This window comes from Poecilia reticulata, chromosome 14 (assembly GCF_904066995.2).
Source record: "Poecilia reticulata chromosome 14, P_reticulata-male-v2, whole genome shotgun sequence".
Lineage (NCBI taxonomy): Eukaryota > Metazoa > Chordata > Actinopteri > Cyprinodontiformes > Poeciliidae > Poecilia > Poecilia reticulata.
The window spans coordinates 3,448,110-3,464,584 of NC_088843.1; the positions used below are offsets into that span (position 1 = coordinate 3,448,110).

The 16,475-nt window shown below is 45.0% G+C and overlaps 2 protein-coding genes across 2 annotated transcripts in view; one reads left to right on the forward strand and one right to left on the reverse strand.

Moving 5' to 3' along the window:
* Positions 1 to 16,475, forward strand: part of kctd16b (potassium channel tetramerization domain containing 16b) — a 100,587-nt gene that overhangs the window by 67,498 nt on the left and 16,614 nt on the right. The gene's annotated exons all lie outside the window — the stretch shown is intronic.
* LOC145554934 (uncharacterized) lies at positions 3,964 to 12,336 on the reverse strand. The gene is made up of 5 exons (XM_081615878.1): positions 12,190 to 12,336; positions 11,426 to 11,473; positions 11,277 to 11,360; positions 10,907 to 11,152; positions 3,964 to 4,109 (listed from the first exon to the last, which is right to left on the reverse strand). Exons 1-5 carry the CDS (start codon positions 12,242 to 12,244, stop codon positions 3,964 to 3,966), a joined length of 579 nt encoding a protein of 192 aa, XP_081472004.1. The 5' UTR covers positions 12,245 to 12,336.

A 16,475-nucleotide genomic window follows, 5' to 3' on the forward strand; every position in this document is an offset into this window, starting at 1 on the left:
GGTTTTTCATATGCTTCCAAATGCATGCCACTAAAGCGTGTGATTATGACAACTGGTGCTCATGACAATGCTCATTTGTTTATACTAAAACAAGAGCAAAGGGGAGGAAGTAGAAGTAAGCACTACTGGAGACATTTAGATTATCTTCCATTTCTTTATTTCTAGTGAGGAAAACAATTAATCCAACTGGCCTCATTTTGCCAAATAGGCAAGATGTGTCTGATGCGCCTCTCATACATTTTCTCATCTATTCCATTCTCAAGCATAATGTTCCCCCCATTTCCATCAGTCATCAAGGTCCATTAAAGAGCCGTTCATCTGAGAGGCCACTCTATGACATTAGGCGAATAATGCATCATTTCGGCCTGATGGGAGCTGGTGGGGGTAAATTAGTGGCACTGATTGAGAACCCCAGTTTACATTGATTACCTCTAAGCCGTTGGAGCGTGGAAAGACATTTTGTAAACCTTGCCTGCTATTTCATATTGAGCTTGTGCAAAATATTGTGAAGGAGAGGGAGAAAAAAAAGACCAACGAAGCAGTAATAAAGACAAATTAAAGCGGCGTTCATTTCACTACTGCTTGAGATTGAATAACTGTTGCCTAGGATACTGTGAATTTAAACACAGAGGAGGGAGGGGGAGAAGCAAAATGGGCTGAGAATGAGAAGGAGTCAAAGAGAGATAGAAACAGCAGGACGTATCGTTTAGCTTTGTGCCTCTTATCGATTCCACCCTGTCATCATTGAGGAGACCACTTAGCTATTAGAAGATTAGGCTTGTAGTAGGTCTATATCTCACAAGGACAGCCAAGTTGATGATGATGAAGTAGTTCATGGAGAGCCTTCAAAATGTAGCGATATATTACAAATTCATACAACAAAAAGAGCAGCAAAACAGAGAAATGTTTTCTTGCTACAGGGATGTAAATCTCACACAACATAATTCTTTAAGGACATGCGAATAAGTTCGCTAATAACTTCAACATTAATGCTATATTTTCTTTTTCTCAAAAAATGTTTGTAAAAACTGTGGAAGAAGTGTTTTTTATTGCAGTGAGAATCCTGTTTCCTTATTTACGATCCTCCTTTCCATACATTTGCCGAGCCTTGCAAAAGTCTTCATACATTCTTTATTTCTTGAGTTAACACACAATTTTCTTAAAAAAAAATCTATGGCATGTTAGTAATTTTATATAATATAATTTTTATTATTATTATTATTTATTTATTTTTTTTTATTTTTGTCATAGTACCCCCAAGAATTTAAATTTACTACTTTCACCCCTGGTCATAAGCTTAACAATGCTTATGACCAGGGGTCATAAGACAGACTCATCAGGTCTGTCTTTAAGACTGTCTTTAAGACATCAGGTCTGTTGACAGACCGGATGTGTGCTAAAGACTGCTAAAGAAAACCAGGAAATCAAGGGAAGAGCAGGCGGCTCAAGGACACATAAAACTTATTTGAGTTGAACAAAGTCTTACATTTTTGTTGAACAGGCTTAATGTGAAGCCTGAAGTCATAAGGAAATGGGACAATGAGTAGCCGGTGTGTGAGATGACTGGAGGAGCAGCAACACTGAGATAAAGTGGTAGATTTACTAGAAATGCTACAGAAACATAACCAAGAAAAAAATAGAGGATGAATATTTGTGCATTTCCAATCTAAATTTAGATCTGTATATTTTAGTTTTAAGTTTATTTAAGTTTTATTTAAGTTTTGTTTATTTTTTTACTTTTCCATACACTCATTTGACCAGGGCACCTTCCCCTACATGACTGTCCCTACATGGGTTGTGGCAAACTTTAAACAGGAAGTCTTATGACTGTCTTTCAACAATGGCTTTTCTCTTACCACTCTTCTATGAAAGTCAGATTCTATGAATGAAAGTTGTCCTACTGACAGATCCTCCCATCGGAGCTGTTCATCTTTACAGTTCCTCCAGAGTTGCAGTGGGCGTTTTGGCTGAATCCCAGGTTAATGTTCTCCTTGTAATTTTTTATTATTATTCCCAAATCGCGGAGGCCTTCACAGTTATTAGTGTGCCAGTAAATTTCCAGGTTGTAAAAGTAAAGGGCTTAATACAGATAGAGGGCACCCTTCTTAGACCTTTGATGAATGAATCCAGAAAATCATGTGTGATTTACCATTAATACATCTATTACATTCATTGGATTGCTTTATCAGAACGTATGACAACTTTCAGTGAGTCATTTCTAAATCTTTTTAAAACAGTTTCAAATTGTTCCCAGGAAGACATTTATTTTCATTTTACAACAGGATGCAGGTTTCCTGTCTGTGGGTTCATGTGTCTGCAAGTCCAAAAGCATAAACCTCACATTGTCATGGTTGTTTATGTGGAAAATAAAAAAGCATTTGGTTATGAATATGCACTTGAGGCTACGTCAGAAGGCTGTGGAAGAGTTAAATGTAGGGTGTCAGAAGACAGCCTGCCTCCAGTATATTCAAGTAGATACATAAGTGCGTTCATGCATGAATAACGAAAAGCACACTCAAATAGAGACCTACATGCACTCCAGAACTCTGAAAAAAAGACAAGTGTCTTAATGACACTTAGCCTTACACCGACTCTTCAGACCAAGTGAAAGTCTGACTATGCCAAAAGCTGTTAAAAGTTAATGACCCAGCAAACCTTGAAATTCATTCACATGATGTAAGCCCATGAATCAACTAACTTCAAAAACAGCAGTAAAACTCTCTGAACACTTTGGCTGAGGTTCACTCCTCCAGCTTTTAGAAATTTAAAGTGACATTCTCTTATTTTTTATTACTTATAATCTGCCCATGGATTTTTTTTTTTTTTGCCAAACGGATGGTCCTTAGTAGACACATTAGCAATGACACATCACTTTACTGCCACTTAGACATTTGTACTCTGTGATAAGGTTCTCTTGCTACTCCTGTCTTTATGTATGAATGTGCATGGAGAGAGATAAACATGCGATATTCCTGTCTCTCTGTGTTTGGTTGCTGTGTCCTACTTCCTCCACCTACCCGTCATACAGAGTCCCTAATGAGGCCCCTGGGAAGCTGTCAAGAGCTTGTGCTTCTCCCAAACAGCTCTGCTTCCAAGTCGATTTCAAAGCTTTTGCCTTTAAGGCTGCACAGCCTATGAACTGCCAGGTTTGGTAACCAGCAGTCCGATTTTGTCACCATTCTTACAAATGCTAACAACCGCAGATTTGGCATGGATGCCAGGATATTTGAAATAACGCTCTACATCCATTTGTTCACACGTGTTTGCACAAACTGACAAACTTCCCAGACAAACAAGCTGACACACACCCATCTGGTTACAAGCCATTGCTGTATGTGAGCTGATTTAATTGAGTCTCTCTTCTCACCAGTTTCTCTGTCTCATCATGAGTGCTCTCGGGGAGATTTAGTGATTACTTAAAACAAAGAGGTCCCATAAAGAGTGAAGCTATTGCTTCACATTCAACAAATACATGCAATTCAGCAATACAATGAGCGCCTTGATGGAGAGAGCACAAACATGCAGAGTTACAGCAATGAAGAATGCCACCTTCCCTGAAGGAAAAGTCGGATTCCTTCCAGTTCACCGACCATGCTTTTCTTCCATATCCCACTTTGAGCTGCTTTCCTGAAATCCTCCCTACTGAGAATACTTCAGGTGAAATGGGACAACAGCAATAAAACATTCTTCACCGGTAATATTCAGACTCATGTTCTTAACATAGAGGAGATACTTGGAGTGAACTGTAAAGAGGAAAAACAACTATCAGCTTCTTTTGTTTCCAGAAAAAGCTCATGGACATGAGATGGTAAATTGTGATTTTAGTTGCAGAATAATGCCAATGAAATTTGTTACCTTCGTCATTCCGGGTTTTTTTTTTTTTGTCGTCTTTATAGTACCATGAGAATGCTTCTTGTTCTAAATTATAGCCTTAAAGCCCATTTTTCATTGTCCAGTCTTAGTCTAACCAATGATATCTGGTTTAGTACCATCCAAGTAGGGAACGTCAACTTGCAGTCTGTTCTTTACTGTTATGGGGGTGAATATGGGCAGGAATGTGGGCAGGAATGTGGGCAGGAATGTGGGCAGGAATGTGGGCAGCCATGAGCCTTGGTCAACAATCCAATGATGCTGTTTGCAGCAACACTCAGTAATGGAGAACCTTGAGGTTGTGGTTTTGATGGACTCATATAAACTCAGAAATGTGTTTCTGCCTTAATGACAAGCAGCCAGAAATGTCACATAGTTCAGATTAAAGGCTAAAATGATGCTACATCTCATCCTCCATTTGTGTGTTATTATGGCAAATAAACCCAATTATTTAATTTTGTCTTATGAAAAGTCGTTGCTGGCCCATAATGAAAACAATTTAAATTAGCTGATTTGTTTGTAAAATTTATACGTAAAAATCAATTTATATTGTGACGATTTATGTTTTAAAACTTGGGTAAATCAGTGAAATAATGTAAACCATTAGCCACACATGAATTAATATATAAAAATAAAAAAAACAAAGAATAAAAGGCACATCACGTCAAACTGATGTTATGTAACTCTGGTGTTTCCTTCTGGCTGGACAAAAATCTGAAACTCCAACAGAACATTGACCAAAGCAACATCTTTTCTCACTTCTTCATTCCTCAGAGAGACGTGTTGCTTGTAGGACTGCAAAATCAGTCATTCCAAAACTTGAAGCATGTGCTGCTGCTCACAATTCTTCTTGACCGAGTAGTTCGCTCATATTAGACATATCAAACCTTAAGTCCTCTAAAATCTGCCAACTGAATAGATTATGTATTGTATCTGGAATATGTCAGTAGTGATTGTTTTTGATAGTTCAACTCTGCAAACAGTCACTTCATCCACATACATACCAACCACAAGACGGACAACACAACTGGTGCACAAGCACTTGAGAACTTTTCACACTCCTCAGGAAATCACTGCATGGACAGTGAATTATTTAAATACAATTGTTCTTGCATGAAAGAGATTGACCATTTTCTTACTCCAAAAAATACATTTTGAAAATATTTTAGGGAAATAAGCTGAAAAGGAACTTGTACAAGTTTAAATCTTTCATTTTAGATATTTCCACAAGGTTCATTAAGATTTTCTGTAGCATCTTGGCACACAACTTGTGCGATTTAATTGACTCAACACTGTGGTGTCATTGCTGATAAAAACAGCCAGTGTTCTGGGATGTTCCTCTAGCAGAGAGCCTAACCTCCTGGGATTCATAGTAAACAGAGACAGCTGCAATCAGTGGCACGCTTGCAGTCTGGTACCATCAGCATGTTTCATTATGTTTGCAAGCATGCTCAGTCCTGGCAGCCACATTTTTAAACTTCTCATTTTACATTTTATTGGGTCAGGCCCCAGTGAAATATGCAAAAAATATTTCAACTTAAAATCCATTAAACTTTTACAATACTGGTTTTCAATCTGAGGGTTAGGTAGTAATGCTTTACAAATTTCCACAATTTTTGCAATAGGTCTTCAAAACCTAGTTTATCATTGTATTGAATGTAAACATTTAGTCCTATATTCTGTGAGAAACCAAATTGCTTTATTTGTACTTCAGGATTGACTAGACTCTCTAAAGACAATTTGTCAAGTCAGTTTTAAATATAGACCTTCATGTTGGACACAAAATAGCACCATAAAACCATTTGACCTCATCACTTCTGACCAGATGCAATTGCAGCCAACTACACTCAAATGCAAATTCAATTAGTGACCACATTTTGATTTCCAAGGTCACTTAGCCCACTTTTTGAAACACTAAATCAAAACTGGTCATGCGACACTGATGTAGAAACAGATCGAGTGTTAAATTGAAGCAATGTAGGTGGCATGGTTGCTTTTACATGGTGTAAAGGAAAAAAATGAAAAGAAAATTGATACCAATCCTAAATCTCATGCAGTATGGAATATAGAGAGGGAATTAAGTCAAACTGTATAGAAGTGAACTATTCTGCAGGTTAACATTGAAAATAAGCCATAGAAAATAAGTTTTGGAATTTTTATTTTGACACGTTGCTGTGGGAGGCGTCGCTTGACACGTTGCTGTGGGAGGCGTCGCTTGACACGTTGCTGTGGGAGGCGTCGCTTGACACGTTGCTGTGGGAGGCGTCGCTTGACACGTTGCTGTGGGAGGCGTCGCTTGACACGTTGCTGTGGGAGGCGTCGCTTGACACGTTGCTGTGGGAGGCGTCGCTTGACACGTTGCTGTGGGAGGCGTCGCTTGACACGTTGCTGTGGGAGGCGTCGCTTGACACGTTGCTGTGGGAGGCGTCGCTTGACACGTTGCTGTGGGAGGCGTCGCTTGACACGTTGCTGTGGGAGGCGTCGCTTGACACGTTGCTGTGGGAGGCGTCGCTTGACACGTTGCTGTGGGAGGCGTCGCTTGACACGTTGCTGTGGGAGGCGTCGCTTGACACGTTGCTGTGGGAGGCGTCGCTTGACACGTTGCTGTGGGAGGCGTCGCTTGACACGTTGCTGTGGGAGGCGTCGCTTGACACGTTGCTGTGGGAGGCGTCGCTTGACACGTTGCTGTGGGAGGCGTCGCTTGACACGTTGCTGTGGGAGGCGTCGCTTGACACGTTGCTGTGGGAGGCGTCGCTTGACACGTTGCTGTGGGAGGCGTCGCTTGACACGTTGCTGTGGGAGGCGTCGCTTGACACGTTGCTGTGGGAGGCGTCGCTTGACACGTGCTGTGGCGTGCCACGTTGCTGTGGGAGGCGTCGCTTGACACGTTGCTGTGGGAGGCGTCGCTTGACACGTTGCTGTGGGAGGCGTCGCTTGACACGTTGCTGTGGGAGGCGTCGCTTGACACGTTGCTGTGGGAGGCGTCGCTTGACACGTTGCTGTGGGAGGCGTCGCTTGACACGTTGCTGTGGGAGGCGTCGCTTGACACGTTGCTGTGGGAGGCGTCGCTTGACACGTTGCTGTGGGAGGCGTCGCTTGACACGTTGCTGTGGGAGGCGTCGCTTGACACGTTGCTGTGGGAGGCGTCGCTTGACACGTTGCTGTGGGAGGCGTCGCTTGACACGTTGCTGTGGGAGGCGTCGCTTGACACGTTGCTGTGGGAGGCGTCGCTTGACACGTTGCTGTGGGAGGCGTCGCTTGACACGTTGCTGTGGGAGGCGTCGCTTGACACGTTGCTGTGGGAGGCGTCGCTTGACACGTTGCTGTGGGAGGCGTCGCTTGACACGTTGCTGTGGGAGGCGTCGCTTGACACGTTGCTGTGGGAGGCGTCGCTTGACACGTGTGGGGGCGGTGCGTGTGGGAGGCGTCGCTTGACACGTTGCTGTGGGAGGCGTCGCTTGACACGTGCTTGCGTGGTGGGAGGCGTCGCTTGACACGTTGCTGTGGGAGGCGTCGCTTGACACGTTGCTGTGGGAGGCGTCGCTTGACACGTTGCTGTGGGAGGCGTCGCTTGACACGTTGCTGTGGGAGGCGTCGCTTGACACGTTGCTGTGGGAGGCGTCGCTTGACACGTTGCTGTGGGAGGCGTCGCTTGACACGTTGCTGTGGGAGGCGTCGCTTGACACGTTGCTGTGGGAGGCGTCGCTTGACACGTTGCTGTGGGAGGCGTCGCTTGACACGTTGCTGTGGGAGGCGTCGCTTGACACGTTGCTGTGGGAGGCGTCGCTTGACACGTTGCTGTGGGAGGCGTCGCTTGACACGTTGCTGTGGGAGGCGTCGCTTGACACGTTGCTGTGGGAGGCGTCGCTTGACACGTTGCTGTGGGAGGCGTCGCTTGACACGTTGCTGTGGGAGGCGTCGCTTGACACGTTGCTGTGGGAGGCGTCGCTTGACACGTTGCTGTGGGAGGCGTCGCTTGACACGTTGCTGTGGGAGGCGTCGCTTGACACGTTGCTGTGGGAGGCGTCGCTTGACACGTTGCTGTGGGAGGCGTCGCTTGACACGTTGCTGTGGGAGGCGTCGCTTGACACGTTGCTGTGGGAGGCGTCGCTTGACACGTTGCTGTGGGAGGCGTCGCTTGACACGTTGCTGTGGGAGGCGTCGCTTGACACGTTGCTGTGGGAGGCGTCGCTTGACACGTTGCTGTGGGAGGCGTCGCTTGACACGTTGCTGTGGGAGGCGTCGCTTGACACGTTGCTGTGGGAGGCGTCGCTTGACACGTTGCTGTGGGAGGCGTCGCTTGACACGTTGCTGTGGGAGGCGTCGCTTGACACGTTGCTGTGGGAGGCGTCGCTTGACACGTTGCTGTGGGAGGCGTCGCTTGACACGTTGCTGTGGGAGGCGTCGCTTGACACGTTGCTGTGGGAGGCGTCGCTTGACACGTTGCTGTGGGAGGCGTCGCTTGACACGTTGCTGTGGGAGGCGTCGCTTGACACGTTGCTGTGGGAGGCGTCGCTTGACACGTTGCTGTGGGAGGCGTCGCTTGACACGTTGCTGTGGGAGGCGTCGCTTGACACGTTGCTGTGGGAGGCGTCGCTTGACACGTTGCTGTGGGAGGCGTCGCTTGACACGTTGCTGTGGGAGGCGTCGCTTGACACGTTGCTGTGGGAGGCGTCGCTTGACACGTTGCTGTGGGAGGCGTCGCTTGACACGTTGCTGTGGGAGGCGTCGCTTGACACGTTGCTGTGGGAGGCGTCGCTTGACACGTTGCTGTGGGAGGCGTCGCTTGACACGTTGCTGTGGGAGGCGTCGCTTGACACGTTGCTGTGGGAGGCGTCGCTTGACACGTTGCTGTGGGAGGCGTCGCTTGACACGTTGCTGTGGGAGGCGTCGCTTGACACGTTGCTGTGGGAGGCGTCGCTTGACACGTTGCTGTGGGAGGCGTCGCTTGACACGTTGCTGTGGGAGGCGTCGCTTGACACGTTGCTGTGGGAGGCGTCGCTTGACACGTTGCTGTGGGAGGCGTCGCTTGACACGTTGCTGTGGGAGGCGTCGCTTGACACGTTGCTGTGGGAGGCGTCGCTTGACACGTTGCTGTGGGAGGCGTCGCTTGACACGTTGCTGTGGGAGGCGTCGCTTGACACGTTGCTGTGGGAGGCGTCGCTTGACACGTTGCTGTGGGAGGCGTCGCTTGACACGTTGCTGTGGGAGGCGTCGCTTGACACGTTGCTGTGGGAGGCGTCGCTTGACACGTTGCTGTGGGAGGCGTCGCTTGACACGTTGCTGTGGGAGGCGTCGCTTGACACGTTGCTGTGGGAGGCGTCGCTTGACACGTTGCTGTGGGAGGCGTCGCTTGACACGTTGCTGTGGGAGGCGTCGCTTGACACGTTGCTGTGGGAGGCGTCGCTTGACACGTTGCTGTGGGAGGCGTCGCTTGACACGTTGCTGTGGGAGGCGTCGCTTGACACGTTGCTGTGGGAGGCGTCGCTTGACACGTTGCTGTGGGAGGCGTCGCTTGACACGTTGCTGTGGGAGGCGTCGCTTGACACGTTGCTGTGGGAGGCGTCGCTTGACACGTTGCTGTGGGAGGCGTCGCTTGACACGTTGCTGTGGGAGGCGTCGCTTGACACGTTGCTGTGGGAGGCGTCGCTTGACACGTTGCTGTGGGAGGCGTCGCTTGACACGTTGCTGTGGGAGGCGTCGCTTGACACGTTGCTGTGGGAGGCGTCGCTTGACACGTTGCTGTGGGAGGCGTCGCTTGACACGTTGCTGTGGGAGGCGTCGCTTGACACGTTGCTGTGGGAGGCGTCGCTTGACACGTTGCTGTGGGAGGCGTCGCTTGACACGTTGCTGTGGGAGGCGTCGCTTGACACGTTGCTGTGGGAGGCGTCGCTTGACACGTTGCTGTGGGAGGCGTCGCTTGACACGTTGCTGTGGGAGGCGTCGCTTGACACGTTGCTGTGGGAGGCGTCGCTTGACACGTTGCTGTGGGAGGCGTCGCTTGACACGTTGCTGTGGGAGGCGTCGCTTGACACGTTGCTGTGGGAGGCGTCGCTTGACACGTTGCTGTGGGAGGCGTCGCTTGACACGTTGCTGTGGGAGGCGTCGCTTGACACGTTGCTGTGGGAGGCGTCGCTTGACACGTTGCTGTGGGAGGCGTCGCTTGACACGTTGCTGTGGGAGGCGTCGCTTGACACGTTGCTGTGGGAGGCGTCGCTTGACACGTTGCTGTGGGAGGCGTCGCTTGACACGTTGCTGTGGGAGGCGTCGCTTGACACGTTGCTGTGGGAGGCGTCGCTTGACACGTTGCTGTGGGAGGCGTCGCTTGACACGTTGCTGTGGGAGGCGTCGCTTGACACGTTGCTGTGGGAGGCGTCGCTTGACACGTTGCTGTGGGAGGCGTCGCTTGACACGTTGCTGTGGGAGGCGTCGCTTGACACGTTGCTGTGGGAGGCGTCGCTTGACACGTTGCTGTGGGAGGCGTCGCTTGACACGTTGCTGTGGGAGGCGTCGCTTGACACGTTGCTGTGGGAGGCGTCGCTTGACACGTTGCTGTGGGAGGCGTCGCTTGACACGTTGCTGTGGGAGGCGTCGCTTGACACGTTGCTGTGGGAGGCGTCGCTTGACACGTTGCTGTGGGAGGCGTCGCTTGACACGTTGCTGTGGGAGGCGTCGCTTGACACGTTGCTGTGGGAGGCGTCGCTTGACACGTTGCTGTGGGAGGCGTCGCTTGACACGTTGCTGTGGGAGGCGTCGCTTGACACGTTGCTGTGGGAGGCGTCGCTTGACACGTTGCTGTGGGAGGCGTCGCTTGACACGTTGCTGTGGGAGGCGTCGCTTGACACGTTGCTGTGGGAGGCGTCGCTTGACACGTTGCTGTGGGAGGCGTCGCTTGACACGTTGCTGTGGGAGGCGTCGCTTGACACGTTGCTGTGGGAGGGGGGGGGGGCGTCGCTTGACACGTTGCTGTGGGAGGCGTCGCTTGACACGTTGCTGTGGGAGGCGTCGCTTGACACGTTGCTGTGGGAGGCGTCGCTTGACACGTTGCTGTGGGAGGCGTCGCTTGACACGTTGCTGTGGGAGGCGTCGCTTGACACGTTGCTGTGGGAGGCGTCGCTTGACACGTTGCTGTGGGAGGCGTCGCTTGACACGTTGCTGTGGGAGGCGTCGCTTGACACGTTGCTGTGGGAGGCGTCGCTTGACACGTTGCTGTGGGAGGCGTCGCTTGACACGTTGCTGTGGGAGGCGTCCATCAAATCCACCGCATCGATTTCCATTTGCACTGATTGAGTCAATTTACATACAATTGTCAAAAATATGCATGCTGTACATCCTTTAAATGGCGTAGGTTGCCACACCACCACCATATTCTTTGAGATCGTTTAAAAATATTTAGCAGTCCTTACCTTCTTTAACTTGTTGCTTCAACATAAAATCCTTCATTTGTAGAATGGCAATGCTCCTCCTCAGAGAAAAGTTTTCTGACAATTCTGCAAATCAGACCACATTGTCATCTTTTCTGTCCCTTCAAATATGGCTTCACTTGTCAACTTACCATCTTGAATCTTTAGCACAGCATTTTGAGCGAGCGGCCAACTTGATCCTATGGACAAGACTTACAATTACATTGTACATTTGAAATGGTTGTTCCAATCTTTTTAAGAGATTAAAGAACCACCATTTCTTTGGTTCTTTAATCAACCACAATTGCTTTGGTCTCAATTCCTCGGTTTTTCTTAACTCCTCATTTACCTGTTCTGAGCAGAAACCAAAGGCCATGTGTACATCATGTCTCTACTCAGCTTTGCCGTCAGTTTAGCTTCATTTAGAGCCAACGGCTTTGCTGCCTTCCCCCATCTCAGAAGTAAAAAGGAACCGACCTCATAGAAAGTTTTTTTTAAATCCCTCGATACAGAAAGTGAAGCAGTGGGCCGCAAGTGTACCAAAAAACAAACTCAACCCATGTGGCCTCACTCTCCTAGAATAGATGGAGATTCACCAGATCTGAACCTTTTGACTCGTCTACATGCAACTTCATCACAACTGAAGTTGAATTTTTTTAGCCATTTACCGTTAAACTTTTTAGCAGCTGCACAGCAAATGCAGTGGCATCATAGACAAGTCAGAGAACAAAGAGATAAACTGAAAAATCTAAACCAAAAGAGCTACACAATGCCAGGTAAAAAAGTTAAAAAACAAAAAGTGGCTTCATCCTATGTGATTTTAAAAAATGGTTTTGATTTTTTTTAAAGCACCAGTAAGCCACATTGCATTAACAATTACATACAAAACTTGAAAAGAGAAACAGGGCAGACAAACCTTTGTGAAGGCACACAGCCACCAGACAAGTGAACAGGATTCCAACAGACCTCATGGCTCCTGCTGCTACCTGAGAATGCAATCACCATGTGATGCTTAAAAACGTTTTCATGCGTAGGCAGCACAGCTGAAGTTGATCAACTGTAATTGGGTTTCTCTCCTGAAATGTCTTTGTTCTCAATGAGAGCAAGGATTTCCTGTGACAGTCATGTTATGTAACTTGAGCTCACATGAGAACATTTTCATAAACAAGCACAAATTCAGCTACATTTAAAAAAAATGGGTTTAGGGTCTGAAGCTAGTCATGTTTTATATCATTGTCTACATATAATAAACAAAGATGAAGATTAATGATAAAACTAAATCTAGAACAATATTTATTATTTCTTTAAAAAAAACATTTTTCCTGTTCAGGCCTTATTGAAAGCCTTGATGTTAGATCGCTCTGAATGTTTTTTACACCATGGACAGAAACTTTTTCTTAAAATTATTTTTGCAAGTTTCTTATTTCATCCTGTATTTTTTAAATTTTCACTTCAACGAGACAAACTGAGAGTCGTCATTTTGAATAATTTGTCAAACAGCAAATTTATGTAATATTGTTTTTCAAATCTTAAGTATAAGTAATCACTTTTCTGTTTCTGTTGTCATTCACCAGATTTTGCAAACTATTCACAATATCAAGCTTGATGCACCAAAGTGAAAAAGGTTGCAGTTTGTGAAAACCTTGCTGACCAATAAGATATTTTCTCCTGAGGTTCTGCGGTGGCGCACAAGGAGCCTAAGGAACCTGCGTGTCTGTCGCAGGTTCGATTCCCAGCCTGGTGACCTTTGCTGCATGTCTTCCCCCTACTTTACTGTCTAACTATTCTCAAGTAAAAAAAAAACTTACAAAAAGATATTTTCTCTTCCTAACTGTGTTTTTGGGGTTTAAATTTTAGTAATTCTGTTAACTTTACATTCTTTTGTTAAAAAGATCCTCGACCCTGGATTGGATGTTTAACAGAGCTTGTGTTGATAAATTCTGGAATTTGTTTATAAATCTAATTTAGATTATGACAACATTTAAAACATAGATTTTTGAATCCTGCAACAAATATGTACATACTGATTTCTGCTGTTTTTAACTATAAACAGATTGAGCAGCGTGGCTTGACAATCTGAGTGGCGTGTTGCCAGAATGGATTGTTTGATCTTACAGAAAAATCGTTACCAAGTGTTCATGTTTCTGTGACAGTTGGTGAATTTGCAAAGTAAAGGTGCAATCAGTGATTGTACAAATGCAGAAACATAAAGCTTTAATTGATGAAGGAGTTTGCTGATGTTCTAAAGCACAGATTGACAGGAGGAAGTGATATTCAGAGGGAAGGATAGAAACGAAAAAAGGAAAAAAATTATCTATGTAAGGTATTTTTCTAATGTAGTGTTGATCTGAAACAATGTGATACAACCATGAAAAACACTACAAAAACATGCAGAAGAGAGAAAATGCTGGCAGATAAGAACAGATTGTTTTATGAAGCTCAACACACAAATGCATCATTTCACAGCGCTGTGCAAGAGACTAATAATTTAGCAATGCAAGAAAGACAGGCGAGAAGAAAAATGAGTGTGAAGGAGGTGGAGTAATTCTTCGTTCTTGTTATCTATTATGCCAAGCTTGCAAATATTGTTCCAACCAAAAAGATGCCTATAAGAAGAAACATTTTGAAAAAGGAGCATTTTTATGTGGAAACCGACATCTTTGTCCAGAACTCCATTTCAGGAACAGACAGTTTAATCAATAGCTGACCAACCAAGCTAATCTTCTCAAAGCTAAATAGTAGACAGGAGAGATGTAAAGCAGACACATGATTTGACCAGCATCTGTCATGGAGAAGTGTCCTTGGACAAGACACTGAATCACTGCCAGATTTAATTAATGCTCTCTTGACCTCTTCTGGAAGCAAATAAATGTAGACAGAAATCTCTTCATTGATGTGATTCAACCAGATTTCAAGCATAGACACGTCATTTGAGAGTAAAAATTTGTCAAAAACTTTGTGCAAATTATGTGACTTAGTAGCAGGGAAATGTGAGAGGAAATCAAACGTAGATGAGATTCCTCTTTTTGTTTCTCCGTGAAAAACTAGAGCTGACACGTACCTTAGATCTTCCCTGTGCCCTCGGTCTGTTTTTGAGTTTCTGAGCTAAAATAGAATCCATTTTGTTATGCTCTTACAGATCCTGACCCAGAAAGTTGATTTTTTTCTATTAGGAAATCAGAGTACAGGAAAAGTGTCATTTTCCTATTTTACCAAGAATTTTGTGACAGAACGACGTGACACTGGGAGGACCATACTGTCACTGTCATCTTAAAGATTACAACATATACATTTCAAATAAAAAAATTGTTAATTTAACACTGTACAGCTGTGCAAAGTAACTACAGATTGAGCATGCTGATCACCTCACTGTAAGAAACTGACAGGAAAACCCAAAATGTTTAGCCCGTCTCACATTTTAGCTACCATAAACCAAGTTTTATAGATCCATTTTTTCTTAAATATCATAGATTTTAATTCAGCAACCTCACAGGCGTAGGTGTGCTTTAAAAATGTGCAGCCGTTGTTGCAATAGCAACGGTGGATGGCATACAGTGGAGCTGAATTGACATGAGCACTTTCATAAAATCTGTTAAAAAAATTCCCCAATATTATTTTGCTGAAACTTATTCAACACAAGAACGTTTGTTGTGAATCGTTAGACATTGATGCATAATACAGAAAGGCTGTTTATAAATGATCCGTATGTGACTGTTACGACCCGGCTCGGCCAGGGGAAAGGGAAGTAACATTAAAGAAACCTAGGTGGTAAGGTTCAACAATTTACAGGTTTATTGTTTGGGTTTTGACAAAAAATAAAAAGGAAAAAATTAACAATAATCAAAAAGTAGGGACTTACAACAGAAGTGTACTAAATAAAACAAAATCCACAAAACAGAGTTGCAAACCAAAAATCTTTAACCAAACAAAAATGGAGGTTCAGTACAGGTTAAACGAAAATCTCTAACAGAGATTCAAAGATCCCTCACAGGAACAAGACAAGCTAGCAAGAGCTGGCAAAAACTAACAAAAGCTATCAGGACTATCAGAGCTTACAAAGCCCATTTACAGCAGTCAACCAAACACCCAGCAAAGTGGCAAGCTGTCTGAACAAAGGATCAACCACACCTTCTCCCAGGAAGTCCTTGGTTTTTAAAGGGGAGGCCTCTTCAGGGATTGGTGGAGCTGGCAATTGGTGAGCCAATCGCTGTAGGCCTCAGGGAGTGGCACAGGAAGACAGGGCTGCATCCACTTCCAAGTGGAGTTAACTTGATTAGAAGCTGCAGATACACAAAAAAAGGAAAAGAAAACATACACAAGGCCACTGGCCGTAACAGTGGCTATTCTGTTCAGGCAGCACTAGTTTAATTTCTGGTGTTTATATAAAACTGGAAAATTATTTTATTTATTTATGTGTAGTTGTAGTCCAATTAGATTTATTTTTAATTCAATCCACTTTGTCACATAATTGTTAATAGTCAAATTAAAAATCCACACAGTCTGATTAAGTGTTGTAAAATACATATAGGGTCAAACATATTTTGCATCAGAACAGAACAGATTGATAAGACTGATTAGCAGTTAGCTGAATCCTACATCTGATGTCAAAAGTGTAGATGAATTTGAATTGTGGAGCGATTTGTAAACACTTTGGTGGAATAACTCCAGGTGATTTAGATAATTAACATTCAAAAATAATTCAACAGCAGTGGCTTGGGGCTGTCTTAGAATCTGAAATACACATTTAATTAAACACATTTTCTTTGAATTTTTTTATATGAAAGAATGAAAAAACATCAAGTTCCAGCTTATGCTGTTCTCACAAACAAAAGCTTTTCAAAAAGAACTCATTGAAACGTGTATGTGCATCTTTATGGGATTCTTATACATTTATACTTTTTATGAGTCTGTATGGGGTGTTGGTGTGGGAAGCATTCCTAGACATCTGACAGTCATGATATTTACCCATTCATAGGTAAATATGAGGTTTTATTTTTAATAACCAACCTGGTTTTAAAATCCTCAGTAGACATTACATTATGACTTTGGACAACCATTGGTCCTCTGAGGCTACAGAAACATTTAAAATAGAAATCTCTTGGAAGAAAAAAAATACAGAAAAAAAGATGTAGGAAACAGAGAAGGGACACAGACTCAGACGGCGGAGTTGAGATTTTGTTGTGCCAAGATCATTTATCTCCA

Excerpts from the sequence above, each read along its gene's own strand:
- LOC145554934 (XM_081615878.1), bottom strand. The coding sequence starts at position 12,244 with ATGAGGTCTGTTGGAATCCTGTTCACTTGTCTGGTGGCTGTGTGCCTT. Across the intron at positions 11,153-11,276 it reads GAAGCAACAAGTTAAAGAAG|TGCAAATGGAAATCGATGCG; the intron begins GTAAGGACTGCT and ends TGACTCAATCAG. Across the intron at positions 4,110-10,906 it reads CTCCCACAGCAACGTGTCAA|GCTCATGGCTGCCCACATTC; the intron begins GCGACGCCTCCC and ends TTGTTGACCAAG.